The sequence below is a fragment of the Apteryx mantelli genome, chromosome 12 (genome assembly GCF_036417845.1).
Source record: "Apteryx mantelli isolate bAptMan1 chromosome 12, bAptMan1.hap1, whole genome shotgun sequence".
In the NCBI taxonomy this organism is placed as follows: Eukaryota; Metazoa; Chordata; class Aves; order Apterygiformes; family Apterygidae; genus Apteryx; species Apteryx mantelli.
This window is the reverse complement of record NC_089989.1, coordinates 8,932,623-8,950,243: the sequence shown is the minus strand read 5'-3', so window position 1 is coordinate 8,950,243 and position 17,621 is coordinate 8,932,623. Positions and strand designations below refer to the sequence as shown.

Below are 17,621 nucleotides of genomic sequence, written 5' to 3'. Positions count from 1 at the left end.
GTAAATACATTGCATTCCTTTGAGGAATTTTTGCAGAGCAGAATGTGTGTGTGTGTATATGTGTATATATATGTGTATATATGCATATATATATATGTGTATATATTTTTAAAGGAACATTCCCCCCTCCCAGTTGGTTCATTAAATATATTTTTTAAAGGACACTTCCTGCTCCTTTCCTTTATTTAAGAACACAGTGCCATCTTTGAGATGATCTGTAATCCCCTTAGCACTATTTTAAACGACAGGGGCGACGTCTCTCCCTTTCACTGAGTGGTCTGTAATTTTGATTAAGGCATCATTAGTCCTCTTAAGTATTATACTCATGCTGTATCAGTAAATTAAATTTCCTTACTTTTCACACACTTGGCTCTCCCCTATGAAACCTAGATCACAAGTTCTCAGAACTGTACTACAAATAGTCTTTGGAAACTTGGTCATCCAGTCTACAGTGGCATTTAATGACTACTGACTACAAATCTTTATAATCTTGTTTGTGCCAAATTATGCATTACACTTGAAGGCCAACTTAAGAATCCAGCTGATTCACTTTGACTACTGTATTCAGACTGGAAACTTCAAAACTGCTTAAGAGATATGAACATGAGTTTTCATTGTTTTGCTTTTGTTTTGTTTTCCTGGAGTGAGATTTCTGAATCATTTTATGGTCTTTGAAATTCTTCACTCCGGTATACAGCTCATATTTATTAAGGGCATGAAAATAATGTACACTAATTTATTACACTAATTTAATTTACCCTTCACTTCTTTCAGGAGATTGATGGCTTCAAGTTATCAATCCACCTTATAAAATTTGAATACAGAAGAGAATCTTTGAATTGCCCCTGCACTGGGGACTCTGTCCTGTTGTCCTGTGTCTTCTGTTTTCCATAACCACCTTCAGGAACTAAATGTCAATGTTTAAGTAAGATGAACATGGAGTCAGACGGTTCTCAAAGGTGCACTGCGAAAGGACAAGAGGCACTGGAAACAAGTTGCAACACAGGAAGTTCTGATTAGATACAAGAAAAAAAAAAGTGCAATTGTACATTTATATATTCATTTTGACAAGTGAATCCTATTTCATGTCTTGATCAAAAGCTACTTTTTTTTTTTTTTTTTTGCCTCCAATTGTGGTATGATTCTTTTTGCAAGCAACAGGATTGCTTCATCTATTTTTTCTGACAATCTGACAATAACTATGAAAGAAAAATCCTGCCCAAGAAGCCAAGCATTACTACTTGCTTAAGTTTCTGGCAGAGACATTTGCCTGCTTCATTTTTGATTGTTATTGCTCAGGGATTGGTGTACATAGCAATAAACTAAGAACATACGTGGAATTTATATAAATGAATTATCTTTCAGTGGGAAAACAAAATGAAAAGCCATGATAATTTGTCTGTCGTCTTAGCGGAGACATTATTTACTAGATGCTGATGTTTTCTGAACAATGGTTAAGAAATAATAATAGAGAGATTTTCATAAAGTTCATAATACTTTTTTCTGTCTTATAGCATTTACCTTTGTTTTGAGTGTTATTTAAGTGCTTCTCTATTCATCGGCTAGCCATCTTTCCCCCTTAAGATTTTACTTTGAAGGAAGAATAATCTGATCATTGATTAATAGCAATGTATCTTTCTCTTGGTAGATCATTCAGGCCTGATTTTGTCCTTATTCGACAACATTCATTCAGTATGGCAGAAAATGAAGATTTCCGTAATTTGATCATTGGAATGCAGTATGCAGGCATCCCTAGTGTCAACTCCCTGGAATCAATCTATAACTTCTGTGACAAACCATGGGTGGTAAGTGACATACTGAAAAGTTCTCCTGGTACAAAAATTAAGTGATTTTGTTTGTTTGTTTGTTTGTTTTAGTTGGCTTTCATGAATATTAAGTGACAAATTGCAAAGTCACTTAACAGAGCAGTGAAGGAATAGAAAGGAATAAAAAGCAACCTAATGCATTTAAGTCATTTTTTGAAAGAGCCTCTGTAGGCATAGTGGAGATAGAGAGGAAAAAATATATTAAAAATAGTGAAATAAAGGGGAGGAAAGTAATGGAAAGCCTATCTGCTGTTAACATCCTTCCTCTAGTGAGAAAAGTGTGTTTATTCACAATCTGTCTGGGAAAAGCAAGCTGAGAATATTTTTCATATTTGTGGTTTTGAACATAATTTAAACAGACTTTTAGCCAGTGTTTTCCTCATGCCCGTGAAATTTTTTGGGCTATGCTTTAGCAAGGAAATATGAAGCTATTAGTTTCCTCATTTGAAAGCTCTTTTCATAATCTTGTACATATGGGGTAGGAGTTGATCTGTTTTCTGTTACACCCAGAGTAATAAAGAAAATTGGAGAATCACTGATATTTGACAGTTTTAGTGTATAAGCCAATTCTGTTTTTCATTTTATTTTGTGTAATGATGTGGATAATTCAGTGATCATTTTGGTGCGCAGGAAGGAAGGGTATGGTTTAAAGAACGACACATTAGTAACAGTGAGTTAAAATGTGTTGTAAAAGATGATTATGGATGGTGCAATCACTGTCCCTTTAATAAATATATTCAGTTGCCCAAGTGTTAATGAAACTTTCAAGAATACCACTGATTATAAATAGCCAGTGATTCATATGTTTTTTTCTTCTCGAACTTGGGTAAGAAAATAATGCTTCACAGTATTTTTCGCACTGAAGGGAAGTTTTAATCTTACTCTTTTTATTGCCTTAAAGATGTTTATTTTTTCACATTTGCTATGAAAATCCCTCTAAAGAATAATCACTGGATTTTAATATATACTTCTTGCAGCTAATTTTATCATACTTTTTTTTTATCATACGTTGCAATAAACTACTTCAGGGAATTAATAACTGACAGAGTATTTATAACTTTTTAGAATATATATTGTACATTGCTGAATCCATTACTTTAATACATCACTTATTTTCTGTGCTGTGTGGCATTTCTTAATGCTTTGATTCATGGTATGCAATAAAGCTGGGCAGTGAAGCAATAACAGTAGCATTTATATGCAATAGTGATGCAATAAAAAGTAAATGAATAATTCCTCCTTGTAATATTTTGGTGGCATTAGACTCATGGCTGTTCCTCCACCAAACCAATAAAAAAGATATCTCTTTCCTACAGCTGGTCTTGTTGCACATAACAAGTCTGTGCTGATTTTTCACTCTTATGTATGGTAATATCTGGGACTTATAGAAGTATTTGTTATAATAATTGGAAGACACTGTGCAAAAGCAAATATAAGGTTACATATGTAAAAAAGTTAAGTAATGTTGCATATTTTTGTTGCATATAGCATACCTCACAAACAATAAAGCATTAAGCTATAAGTCCCTATCTGAAGTTAGGGTCATAGGCATTTAAAAATAAAGAATCTCAGAATTACCTTAGAATATTTTTAAGGTGTGACTTAGCAGTTAATTATGAAGTGGCTCTCTTTTGAATCATCATGTCTGGTTTTCCTTGCTTTTTGCAAGAATTTCCTTTTGGGGTGAAGTTTCCATGGTTTGTCTGAGTCTAGATGTAAATGAAATTAAAATATTTTTCAGCTGAGCTTGTTTTATTTCAACATGGAGAAGAAAGAAAATTCTCAGAGAAAAAATAATCAAACTTGCCATTTCTACATCTGACAACTAGAATATGTTTTCATTTGAAATACTCAGATTTTGCACAGTCTTGGCAAGTAATAGTGCCTTTCACATCTCAGATATTTCCTTTCAGACATGGCTATACTAGAGACATTTTCAAGTGTCAGACAGGTCACATGCTTCAAACAGTTGTCTTTCGATTTTTAATTATGTGCTATAGTCCCCTGTACAGAAGTTGTTTCATTAACATGCGCAGTAGAGGAGGAAGCCTGAACGCGTGCCCACCGCAACTCAGCGGACAGTGATGCTGTGGAGGCAATATTCACGTGTTGTGAACGCGGTCGTGCTTTGCTCCGCTGTTGGCCTCAGTTACGTGTGTTAATTACCTGTGACCATAAGCTGAGCCTGTGAACGTGTGAGTGGTTCCCATTATAAATATGTATGGGCATTGAACTTTAGTCAGATCCCACTTAAAAGAGTGTGGAGTTTTAATCTGAATATAAAAATAGTCTCTGTACAAACACAAGGAGGCTTCTTTGGGATTTAACTTGGAATTTCCTGACTTCTGTTCTTTGCGGTTGTCTGCACCTCTCTCACTACCATGTTCATTCCAGACCATCATAAAATCTTTATCAGCTTTAGGTAAGCTAGTCACTGCTATCACCTGTTCCAGCCCATGCTCAGAAGAAATACTTCCAGAGTACAAATCCATCAATCTTTTGATTCAGCCAGTTTCCTAAAAGTTCAAATAATGAAGCAGAATCCTTCGATTCTTGTTTTTGCTTTTTATTATCTTCTGGCTTGTTAGATGACACCTAATTCATATATGCTGCCCTGCCCATAGAGAATTATTTCTGCAAGCTGATGTCTAGTTTTGTGTACTTACTGCCTTAGGGTGCACTCCTCATACGGTAGCATTAAGCATACAAAACCATTGATGCCCGTATCATGCTCCTAGACCTGCATTAGGCTGGTGAATCCAGCAGTGTTTCCCATTGTTCAAATGACATATATTTAAGCTGAACTTTCATGCAAACTTAGTTAAATCATAACTAGACAAAACTAGCAGAATTCTTGTGCGAGTTCCTTGATCAGAAAACAGTTCAACTTTTACAGCACTGGTTAAAGATACTGAGCCTCCTGCCAGTGCCACATCTCTTATATACAGAACTTTATGATCTGGTGAAATTGAAATTGCATATTTGAAGTTAAGGACATTTGCCTATTTAATTCCTGCCTTTTTCATCTTGGCTTCAATACTGGAATAAGCTGTCATTCCAGTTATGTATTTTTTGTAGTCTTCATGTACATATAAGAATGAAAAGTAAGTGCAACTTCATACCGCATGTACTTTTTCATGAAGTCTATCTTGCTGTCAGAAAGTATTTCACAAGTATGTTCAGCAGTCATAACTGTCTGTGCCAATTTTTGCAGTAGTGTAACTAAGCAGCCCTGTGCTTAGACTTACCATAGATAAGCCTGCTTTCCTTGTAGCTCATGAAGGATGCCTTTCTGGTCATCTCCTTTGTTAACAAGAATGATCTGATATTTTTATGAAAACTGTTCCTAGAAAAATTACATGCAGGTTCAAAAACTTAATAAAAAACAATTATAAAGCACAACTCTAGATAAAGCTGTAAGTCAGAATCTTTATCAATTAATGAAAAACCTCCTGAAGGTAATATTTGAGTGACAGAAGTGTATTACGTTTTCTACAGCAGCAGAAAAAGCCAGGTTGCACAGTGTCCAATGTAATGGTCTTTTAAAGGATGAAAAATACTCGAATCAGCTGTGGGCAGTAATTGTGATCTTATTCACAACAGCGTAAAATCTGGAGCAGTGTAAAATTGCTTGTGGGGGTGAGGAAAGTTAGTTTGATTATAAAAGGGCTATGGGGAAAATGAATAGTTAGAATCCCAGAAAAAAGGTGTGTGGGTTTTTTTTTTTTTTTTATTTGTTTGGTTCGTTTTTTTTTAATTACTATACTTTGGTGTATCAGGTCTTTACTTTTATTGGCGCATCCAGCGCCAGATGCACAGCACTGTCAAGTTGCAGAGGTCTCTTTTCAACTGGGAGGAGCAATTCACACCCCTCATTTGAATTTGAAGCACCTGCCCTTAATTTTTCAGTGCAATGCTTTTCATCCTCTGTCTGCAGACATAGGTTTCAATGCCTTTCCCAATAGATGGCAATTTGTATTTAATCTGATCTTATAGAAAGCTGGGGAGCAGGGGGAAGGTTGCCAGGAACATTGGTCTAAAGTAAGTCTTAAGACTTGTGTTTTCCAGTGTTTGGACATATCTATTTCCTTTACGTGTATGTCGAAAGTTCAAAACACTGTACCACCCTTTGAAAATTTATGATAGTAGCAACTGTGACAAAGAAGATATTGCAATGCATCTGTGTGGTGAAGTGTTTGCATACTGAAATATGTTAATGATTTGGGATTATTACAGTACTCCTGTTATTTCATTTCTGTGATAATACTGTTAGCTCATGAAAAATTCATGATCCAGACTTCTGATATGGATTTAGCCTAAAAGCTAGAAAGAATGTCAGAAAACCCCTTACCTAGGGGAGAAGTATGAGTTTTATAAAAAGTGTTATTCTTTGTTATTAAGCACATACAGAGCTGTGGAGGAATCATTTTAAGGTTCCTATCTTCTCTTACCATGCTGCAATGTTTTGTTGCATTGACATGTTGCAAAGTAAGAGCCTTGTGTATTACTTGCCCTGCTCAAACGAGACAATAAATTGGCCAAGTTCGATTTAAAGTTATGTCAAATTACACTCTCCTCACTGGATTCCTGACTGATCTCAGAATTTTGCTCCTGTCTAACGGTGAGCAGAACCTGTTGTAAAACGCTTATCAAGGAGTTTTTATAATAATCAAAAGAAAAACAAAAAACTGGCCTAAGTACCTGAAGGTATGATTTGAAATTATTAGAAGTAGCTATCTATATATTTTAGTATTTCTGTTTTCCTTTAGAAAATGTTATTATGAAATAAGTGAGAAATTCCATTAACTGATGCTAATGGAATTATATAGAATATTTCCAATAGCACATGGTGTAGGTAAGAAATGTAAGGAATTGTGGAGGCCAGAAGTGATTGGAAAATGTGATGACAATGACAGCACCTGCAAGAACAGATAAAATACCATGTTTATGATTAAGGCTGGGAATATAATACAAAACAATTTTCCTGTGGATTGGGTTGATTTAAAAAAGAAAAAATTCCTTCTGTCCTGTGTGTATCCTTTTGTGTACTGCCTATTAAGATTTATGTGAAATTTGCATGGCTAAATGTCTGCATTAAGTGGACCCTTCTTTTGATTATATTCTCAGTTGCAAATATTGATGATACTGGTGCAGTCTTGTCAAATCACAAATTATTAGCTGTTCATCCATATTGTGTATGGCAGATAGCCAATAAGTGGAATTATACAATGAGGTGGAATTAACTAATGACGTTCCTAAACACACAGATCTCCAGCTGAGTTGTCAGGGACTGTAAGGTTCAATGTCCATAGCTACTATAGATAGAGCACTTTATTTCTGTTAAACCTTAACTATCACACACTAATTATATACATTATAGTAGCTGGATTGCTGCTTCTAGGTTCAGATAACGTTTTAACAGTGCAAAGACTGTGGAACTGCAGCAATTGTCTAGTCCAACTTTATATGCTCAAAGAGAAGGAAAATCCTCATAAAATCAGTCAGATTCTGTGATAGCCATTCCTTTACTAAGAAGGAGAAAAATAGCATCTGTGGCTGGCTGCAGATCTGTTCTTTTGTTTCTGTGCCTTGGGAGGCTCCGTAACAGTGGCTGGTCTAGAATGCTCCAAGGATCTGCTGATACATTAATTACACATTTACTCTGGTGAAGGAGATGACACAGCCTGCAACATAATAGGTCTACAGAAAACATTTGTGAGCTATATGACCTTAATTAGCTGTTGCCAGGCTGGAAGGGTCTGTATTTAGCTTGAATACTGGCCTGATATATTCGTAGAGGGGAAACAGAAGCCCACTGTAGCATGTCAAGCTACTGCATAGTCATAGCAGCTTGTGAAGGGACATCTGTCACTGCATGGATGGGAAAGCTGGGTGTTGAACAGCCTTGGCCTCCAGTGAAGAAAAAGCTATTGATATTTTGGCAAACTGCTACGTCATTCTCCAGTCTAATTATCTGGGAGGTAAAGGAAAAGAATAGGAGCTTTTTACTGGTGGTCACAGAGTGGAATTAAAACCCAGAAGATGGATGCATCTGTATTATTTTAAAGACAGTTGGAAGATCCTAGCATTTGCTAGCACAATAGATCATAGCGTTGCAGATGTAAACCTACCTTGTACTGAAACATCTTCAAAAGATCCCTTGACTTTGTCTGCTTCATTGTAGGAGTTTATTGTTATTAAGAACCTTAAATTCAGGGAAGGCCATAGAGCGCTTTATCATGTCAAAAGTGATTTTCTTGCTTGTCAGTGATCATTCTGAGAGAAGGCTGGTTATGGCTTTTACTTCAGCCAAAGTTGTTGTTATTACAAATCTCCTGCTTGTTTCTTTTCCTACAGCTTATGACTGAATAGCCAAATACCTTTTTAGCAAGTTGTTTGACATTTTTTCTTTCTTGTTCCTGTTGCTAAGCTTACCTAATTCCATGCCTTCGTGTGTTGTATTTTGCTTTGCATCTCTTTTGCAGATGTTATCTGTCTTTGTCTTATTGAGCACTCACTTTGCTTTTTTTTTTAGAAGGTCTATTTTAAATGCCCTTTGTTGCTTTCTTATGATATTACAGTATTTCCCCCCTCCTTGTTTCTTCCTTTTTCATGTATTGCTGGTAGAAGTTGCTCTCTTGTGCTTTTCCCCCTGCAAGCCTTACTCTTCTAATCTGAGCAACAGATTGGGGCACTGGCAGGAAACTTGTAGGCGCTCTGCAGGGAGAAGCATATAAAAGAAATGAGTTGTGTTCATTCCAGCTTCCTGTTGACTCAAATTATTGAAACTATGCTAATAGGCAGACACAACCACACAGATGAGTTTCAGGATTGTGTCAAAATATCTTCTGGAGAATGAAAAACAGATAAAATGAACGTGCACAAGGAGAAAAGTCTTTTGAAAACCTATTTACTGTAAATTTACTTTTATGAGAGGCCTTTCAGTGATACTTCATGTCTATTTTGGAGCCAGAAAATACAAATTTTGTTACCAAATATTCATTGCACTTTATGAAAATTCTGTGCTCATTAACAAAAAAGAAATATGTACAATAATGCTGAACAAAAGGTTAGAATCGGGCTGGTTATTGCACTTCTCTATATGCCAGAAGGGTCCTTACTGAAGGATAAAGGTAGAAAATGTGTCCCTGCAATCTGGCTTTGACTCAGATTCAGGGAAGGAAGTTAGGAACAGTCAAATTTAATGTCTGTTAACAGTAGAAGTCTTAGAAACATTAAGATCTGTGTTAGGGTCAAGGGCTATAGTTTATATATTTCATTGAATGAAACCTCGAGCCAGCGTTGAACTTTATTGTTTCAAAGATTGTGGCACGATTGATGAGTTTGATAGCTAATGCCCGGGGCATGGGCAGCCAGGGGCTAGAAGCATTCAGACCCCACCCAGACAACTTTTTGAGTAGCTTTTTCATACCCTCCCATTTTAGGACACTACTGTAGCAAGAGCAGTTCCTTTCATTCACTTCAGCACTGGAAGTCAGGTGCTGTCCTGTTTGTCAAGCAGTGGAGCTGCATTCTCGGGACTCGGAACAGTCGTGGGGCTGGCAAGGTTTGAACAGCTCTGTCTGATACTGTGTGCCAATCTCTTAACACTTTTAATTTGCATATTTTCAAATATTTACGTAAATGATAGAGGTCTTTCTTTAAAACAGTTTTGTGGATTTTATTCACATGAAAGGTATTGGATTTAGAAGACAGACTTCTGCTTATCTATAGGGCGGCTAGAGAACAAACTGTCCACGTGCTGTTCTTCCAGTGTGTCTCAGCCCTGATCTGAGCAGAACTTTCTTGGGCATAAAAACTGTAGTTTAATTAGCTGTCAGCCAGTAAAGATTTTGGCCTCTTTGCTCAGTCTGCCAGTTAAAGCAAAACATGTTGATGGATTTGTAGTGCGAGAGCTGAAAGTAAATTCTCAAAACTGTGTCAGAATGAAGGTGAAAATGTTTTAAACTTCTTGGTCTTGCACCAATATAGAGATATTTTGAGTTTAACCTATTCTTGCAATAAAAAGGGACAGAATACTACATTGAACGTTACTTGCTTTTACAAGCAACATTACTTTTGTCAGCGTTTACTGTTATGAGGCTAATTTAATGCAAAAATAGACTCAGATTTTTTCACTACATTCTTGACTTTTGTGGTAGGTTGTTGTCACTCTGCCTGGCTCTTCTCTCCACTAAAGAGCAGCGGTAGGAGCTCTTGACATCCATAACAGACTTCCATTGCACTGAATGTTTCTAGTGGCAGAAAATCAAAACAGACTTTTAACCACTCCTTAGCTTCTACTGAAAGAAACTATATTTAAATAGGGGTAAGGCTGTAAGACTGTGGTTCATATGCTCTGTATTATCTGCTTTTGCTAGTATAGTACTGAAATTCAACAATCATATTTTTTGTTTGCTTAAGTCAAATATCCATAAATGAAGGCCAGACTATGTAAATTCATTTTGATTTCCTGTGCAATCTTCAATTTAAAAAGCAAACCCGTGTGATATATTCCTCATGAAAGCACCTTAGAGGATAAATTTTACTAGCCAGATACTAGATAGAGATTATATCTATTTCTTTTATAAGGCTATGGTCACCCAGTGATTTGGAGAAGCTGGGACCTAGAATCCCTTTCCTAGAAAAAAAAAAAAAAATTTGTGACCCATCCTGGAAACAGGCTGCCTTTGTGCTGCCTCCCCGTCCCAAGCTCCACTCCGTCCTACGTCCTCCTCCCTCCCACAGCTACGTTTCTCCCACATGAGCTTCAAAACTCTGACCAGTGCTAGTGTTGCCATCTGATTTCCTTGCTGTCATTCATTTATGTTTAGTTTCTATTCTGAACTGCAGTTTGCAGGATGCAAAGTGTGGTTGCCTTGTTTCTTTTGTTAAGTCTGGTAAATAACATGTCTGTTCTGTGAAATATATTTTTCTCTAAGTTTATAATCCAGTTTAAAATGCTATAAAGCATTGCATAGTTTGGATGCTGGCCACTTCAAAGATCTTCTCTGTGTTTCTGTACGTGAGTGAATAGCTGGAAGCCAGTAGAGCATATGCAAGCTAATAGCCCATGGTCTTAAAAGAGAGTGTCTTGTACATGCACATGATTGCATGTACCTTTTAAGAAAATGGAAAAAAAAAAGTAATTTAACTGTATATTTAGACAGCTTTAAAATGACTTTTTCTTCAAGCTTAAACAATTAAGTATAGAAATAACATTTTGTTTCTGAAAGTAACTTCATACAGAGACACCTCTACATCTGCACAAACTTTCATTAGCTACAAGACTGCTTATGAATGAATAAGGGAGCGCTATGTCTGCAAAAATAATTTGTGTAATAGGGTAGGTTTCCTCCTACTTTACTGTAAAGTTTCATTGAATTCAATATTGTTATAAAAATTTATTCTTTGAACTGGAGAATCTCAGGATATTAGCATCTTAAAAAACAAAAAACCCTCTCTTTATTGTAGTAAGCCCCAAACCCTTTTGAGAAGTGTTTAAGCAAATGCCCAAGTGCTGTTAAAGTGAGCAGGTGCACAAATGTTTCCTTGAATAGGACACTGAACTGGATGTTCCCATAATAGTGGAGTGAACTGCACATTCTCATTGCTTTTATTTGAATGACTCAGGAATGACTCAGTTCCATAAAATTTTGTTTCCCTCTGTAACTTTTCATTTTAAAATAAAACATTCTGGAAGGAGTCTTGATCTAGGTCTCATGATACTAATTTTTGATAATTCTTTTCTAACAAATGTCTAGATCTATTTCTACATTTCATGCTCATTAATAACTATTTTTCCTTCTTTTGAATCTGCATGTCTTCCTTAAATCTCACTTTCCTCACTGTTTACAGATTTGGTCACTGCCTCTTTCATTGGCCCAGGTGTTTCTCATTGCCGGATGCCTTGCTACTCAAATTTGCAAGCCAAGATGAAATGTTTTTCTGTTTCCAACTCTGATCCTCTTTTAGCTTTTTTTAAAATCCCTCTTTAGCTTTTCCAACTGGTGGAGAAAACTTTTTTTTTTCCTCTCATGGGTGCACTCTGATAATTTGTAAGCAAAAGCTCTGCAGTCCTTCCAAAGGCATGAGGTTTTTATTTAAGGCTTTAGTTTTGTCCTTTAGAAATTCTTAATGATTTACGTGCCTTGTCAATCCAATTCTGATGTGAAAATATTCTAGCTGTTACTTACAGAGTGATTATCAAACAGCGAGATGTGCCTCACAGAGAAGAGGCACGCGTTCAGCAGGAGAGGTGCAGACGCCAAACACACTCCTTGGGAAATGCTGGGGAAAGTGCGACAGGGGCAGCCACGTGGTTTGGGGGAGAGGCAGCACAATCCACTCGGGCTTAGTAGCTTCATCAGGAGCTGTAAAGTGGCAGCCCAAGGGATAAAGAGGGAGCTGGAGAGGTGAGGAAACATCAGCTGCAGTCAAGGTTGGAAGGAAGGAAGAGATGCTGTTAGTCCCAGAGTGATGGGTCAAACAGCAAGAGTTGAATAAAAATCTAGTGGGGGAGAGCAGCTCAGCTCAGTGAGGCCCAGAGCGTTGCCACTTTCTCATATCAGCTGGGACTGCAGAAGGTTTGGAAAACACCTTATCGGTGTTATAAAACTATCCACTTGGATTACAGTGCAGGTTCCATATAACTTATCTCTCCATTCGTAGTCGCACTGTGTTATCTTTAGCTTTGCATGGTAATAATGGAAAACTACTGGAAGGGCATCAAGCTCTTTTGTCAGTTTGCCTCTTTCCTGTATTCCATTAACGTGCTCAGATTGATTTGTATGCGGTTTCATTTTTAGGTTGCCATGCCCAACTTTCAATGAACTTCGAAAGTTTGAATACTTTCATTAAGTTGTCTGTCAGATGCTGCTGACAGAGCGAAATGTGTAAGTTACAGCCAGCAGTCTGTTCCCTTTGAGTCTCATATCAGGTATCAAATAGCAAATCAAATGTGTATATACTCAGCCTTCTGGAAAAGTATTTCATGTTTACTAAAGTATAACAGGAGACATGTAGGTCAATCACAGTAAAGAGCAAATATAATGCAGAGCATAAAATGAGTGACACAGGTACTCTTCAGATAACAGTAATTTAAAAAAAAAACAGCAAAACACAAACACAGAAACTAAAAATAAGGCATGGTGAAAAAAACTGGTTAAAATAAATTCTTTCCCACAGAGTACATATGTCAAAGATTCCCTTCCAGCCCCTTCCTCATCAATCACTTGATAATTTCTTCTCCCTCTGAAGGGTCTACAGTGTTTGTCTCTAAGTCTGTTGGACACCAAGGACCCCATGAGATGCTAATGTTAATGATATTGCGTCTCTATGCTTTTGCATGTCTCTGACTCTCATGAGGCTGTCATGTTTTTCTGAAATGACAAGTCACACTTCCAAGCCTCAACCTAAGAGAAGATTTACTTCAGGACATGTTAAAACATTTTTCTGGGCACTGTCTGAAGGAGTCTAAAGAGTCAATGTGTCACCTTCTCTATTAATTTCCTATAATAGCAAGATAATATAAACCAACCTATTAACAAATGTTTAATTCATTTGGTAAAAGGCAAATTTATTTATGGGAATCCAGAAGTGAACTGCAGTTGCATTCAATTTCGTCATTCTTTAGGCACGCCTACAACTCGGAGCAGTCAAAGGTAGGGTGAATGTCATTTGAAAGTATATTTGCTTACAACAGAGGGACTCAAAAAATGTTCTGTCTCTCATATAAAGTTTTTCTGTCTCCCTAGGATTAGACAGCATCAGCTCATCTGGTTTGGTGATCCCAATTTTGTGATCATTTAAGTTGTTACCATGAAGTATTAGATAGTTAGCTGGAGTTCTTTCACTGTCAGTAGGAGCAAGCCTTAAGTTTTAAAAAGCACGGACAAAAAATATCCAAAAGAAAGGAAAATCTCTGAAAGAATAGCTCAGGGGTTCTTCCCTAGTAGGGAATAATTGTACAGGCAAATGTGAAGTAGTTTATTGCATGAAAATCTTATTCCACTTACCAGAAAACTCCCCACTGGAATGCACAGTGATACATATCCTTCGATCTGGCAAGATTAGAAGATTGCAGGAATTAAAGGTAACACAAAGCACCATCTGGAGTATATAAATTTAAATATCTAATGATTTTTTTTTAAAGGAAAAGTTTGTGCAGCTTTGGTGTTCATCTGAGCATTTCAGAGATGACTTGCCTAATTAAGTGCATTTTAACTTGTCTAAAATGATAAACAAGTTCCTTATTCACATCTTTGTGAGGAGAGTGATTTTTTTTTTTTTGCAACTGTTAGTTGCTTGATTACAGTACAATATATGCAGTCAAATTTATAATATCCTATTCTCAGTGTAATGAAACCCTGTAAAGCTTTCATGTGAAATCAAAGAGACTAAGTGTCTCTTTGACTAAGTGTTTCTTCTTATCTGTATCATACTTTGGAGAGTAGAAAAAGTGCAGGTGGATCTTTACTGCTCTTTTATGGAGACACCATCTCTAGGACAAGATGAAAGCATTTCATCCCAAAGATGTTAGAAAAAGAGAAGAGCTGATGTTACAAAGGATGTTACAAAATCTGAAGATTTAGAAAAAAATCTGGATACACTTACCTGAGGATCACCATATTAGAGCTGAGAAGGACAAAGGCATAAAATTTAAAAATGAAGAGTAAATTCAGCTAGCTAAAATAAGAACTAAAACATTCTTTCTGCTTTCTTGTTCTTTCCTCTCTGAGAAGTTGAAAAGATTCCTGCTGAAATGTTAAGCTCTATGACGTTGTTTTGCTAGATAACTGTTAAAAATCACTCAGGGATTTTTGGCATCCATGTAAAATACTTTATTTAAATGTAGTGTAGCTCTGCCAGTCTTTTCTGTTTCATAAACATCCCATATCTGAAAATATTCAGCATTGGATTAGGTAATAATTCAGTCATTTATCATCTAAAAACATCTTGCTCTTTCTCAGGGAAGAATTTGATAAACCTTTCTGTGATTTAAAGTGAAATTTAAGGTCATTTTAGCTAGCCCAGTAAAACAAAACTCTTTCAAAATTCTAATCAAGGCAAAACATTGATTTGGTCAACTTAGCGTATACTTTTTTGTCTGAAGTCTAAGAATTGTCAAATCAAACTCATTAGTGTGATCTCCAGCAGACCTTTAAAAGTTGGTCTGGATGGAAAAACAGAAAAAGTGGCAATATGGTATTCTATATTCAGCATATTTGTAAGCTTTGTATAGCTTACAAACTGTCTAGATACAACAGGATTTCCTGAAGTGGTCTTTTGCTTCAGTGAGTGTAAAAATATATATATGTGTTTGTGTGTGTGTGTATATATATACACATATTTTATATATAATACATATATATTTGTTGTTGTTGAGCTGCTCAGAAGGAGAACATAAAAAAGGCACAATCCAGATCACGTTTTAAATGAATCAAAAGTTCATTAAAACATGAATAAAATTATTTTCATAAATTTCCCAGGAAAAATAAAGAAAAATACTGGATATCAGGAGGAGTTCAGGAATGTACAATTAGAACTGTGGTTTTGCTGTGGTGGTACTTTTTTAAATCTCTGGGAAAAATTGCCTTTTTAATTTATGTTAAAGTCGTTATGTGAATTTGGGTTACATTTATCGAGTTGCTTTTTGTGGGGAGAAAAGTTTGACAGGAGATTCATAAAGTTATAGACACACAGGTGAGGCAGCATCCCAGTAGGGGCAAGGGATAAACGCCCTGGTTACAGGAAATCTGAGTTCATTTCTCTCCTCCACTTCAGGAAATTTGAACCTGCATTTTGTACATGCTATTTCATAGCTTAATCACTAGATTATAGGGTACTTTAGAGTGATACATTCATACTATCTGTGGTTCTTACTGTTTTATTTTAAGTAAGTAAACATCCACTAGTATCAATCTGAAATATAGCTGTCTTACCTCTTAAGTAAATGTCATAACCCCTACAAATATAGTCATTTTCTCCCTGCTTTTTGCTTGCTTTCATATGATTTATTTTCATAAAATTTATCAATCATGACTTCTTTAAAGGATATTTCTTAAAGACATGTAAATTTGTTTTAACAATAGTTCTCCGTGGTCCAAATAATTGCTTGGCATAAATCATGTATTTAATAGGCAGTATTTGTTCATGAGATTTCAAATTTGAATCTTGGATAAGGACAGAAATAAATAGTAAGTTGTCAGGAATCTTATTCACAAACCTACTTATTTTGGTAGCTGTGATAATATTTCCTTTCCTTGAGGTTTTTTGTACAGTATACTATCCAACTCGAATTTCTTAAGCTTCTGGTGAAACCTACTCATCATTAAGGCATTTTCCACTGGCTTTCAAAATTTAAATATGTGTTTTACCAAACCTAAGTAAACACCACTAAATTAAACAAATTTTCTATGCCAGCTGGAAATGCAATAAAAAGCCTTCATTGGTGTTTTTCCTTTAAAGAGTTTTTGCTATCCCTGCACCCTAAATTGCATTAACAGAGTAGGTATTTGACCAAACTACATTATGGACAGAGTTCTATTGTTCTCTGCTTTTTTCCTGTTTGTAACCAGCAAATCCCACTATTCAAACTGTTGGGCTAAGTTGTTTATGTCTCATGTTGGCATAATGACAATTAAATACATCACAGGCATGTACAAGCCAAAGCTTTGGAGTCTTGAAACAATAGTGGTCTTCTGACTGCCAAAGCCGCCTTGCTCCCTAGAAACTTCATTTGCTAAGCTGTGATTTCAAAAGTGATTTAGTTTTTAAACTGTTAGAAGAGTTGATCTGTTCACTAAAGAAAACAGCTCCCAAGTGCGTTTATATTTAATAAAGAATTCCATGTCTTTTTGCATTTTTTTAAAAATTATTTTAAATATATTTTTAAATTATTTAAATGTTTGTGTTGCCTTGCTTTCTGCGTTATGTTACTGCAGTCCACATTATAGGTAGAGTGGTTATGTGTGTCGGGGGGGGAGGGCCCAAAAAGAAAAGATCAATAGAAATGCCAACAACATGTAACCCGTTTAAATTACCAAGAGCTTTGTTAACTGAAGACACTGAAGGGATGGCCATGTGGTTATGGTAGACGAGTAAAGCCTAGAAAATTAAAATTCTGTTGTTTCTTCTTCGCATGGCTTGTTATATGTGACATACAGTTAATAACTGCTTTTCTCTGTTCTCCAGTTTTGAAAAATTGCCTTCATCAGGGTGCCAGAAGGATAAATTAATGTGAAGTCTGATCTTTAGATCAAAGGTGGTGAAAAATACAACATTTAAATGATTTTTTTTTTAAATCAAAAAATGAGTGCAAGATATGCAAAGTGCGAGGTATCCTAAAACCAGTATTCCAGTGTATTTCATTTTCTGTACATCTGAAGGATTGACTCTTAGAGATATTATTCTTTGTTGCTCTATATAAGGAGGTCATAGCTTGGCTGGACTATAAAAGTATGCTTGGGGAGAGAGAGGGAAAGCATACAGTAAGTATGTGTGTATTTGATGCTGAGTTTATGTAACACACAAGTCAAGAAGCAAAATGACAGTAAGATCATTTCAGTAGAACGTGGTTTCTTTCCTAAGCATTTTGCTTTGTTTTGTTTTATTTTACAGTTTGCCCAGCTGGTGTCTGTCTACAAAAGTTTGGGTCCAGAGAAGTTCCCATTAATTGAGCAGACGTTCTACCCAAATCACAAGGAAATGGTATGTGCAAATATCAGTACTAAATTCAAATACTGGCTATATAAAACAGGAACTATAAACGCACGTGATTCATTTCCCCCTCTT

At 36.0% G+C, this 17,621-nt stretch overlaps 1 protein-coding gene across 1 annotated transcript in view; it reads left to right on the top strand.

Moving 5' to 3' along the window:
• The window catches only part of SYN2 (synapsin II), a 205,498-nt gene that overhangs the window by 86,176 nt on the left and 101,701 nt on the right, over positions 1-17,621 (top strand). Inside the window, exons 4-5 of the mRNA XM_067303853.1 lie at positions 1,649-1,805; positions 17,448-17,537. Coding sequence (XP_067159954.1) covers positions 1,649-1,805; positions 17,448-17,537 — 247 coding nt within the window. The remainder of the gene's footprint in view (positions 1-1,648; positions 1,806-17,447; positions 17,538-17,621) is intronic.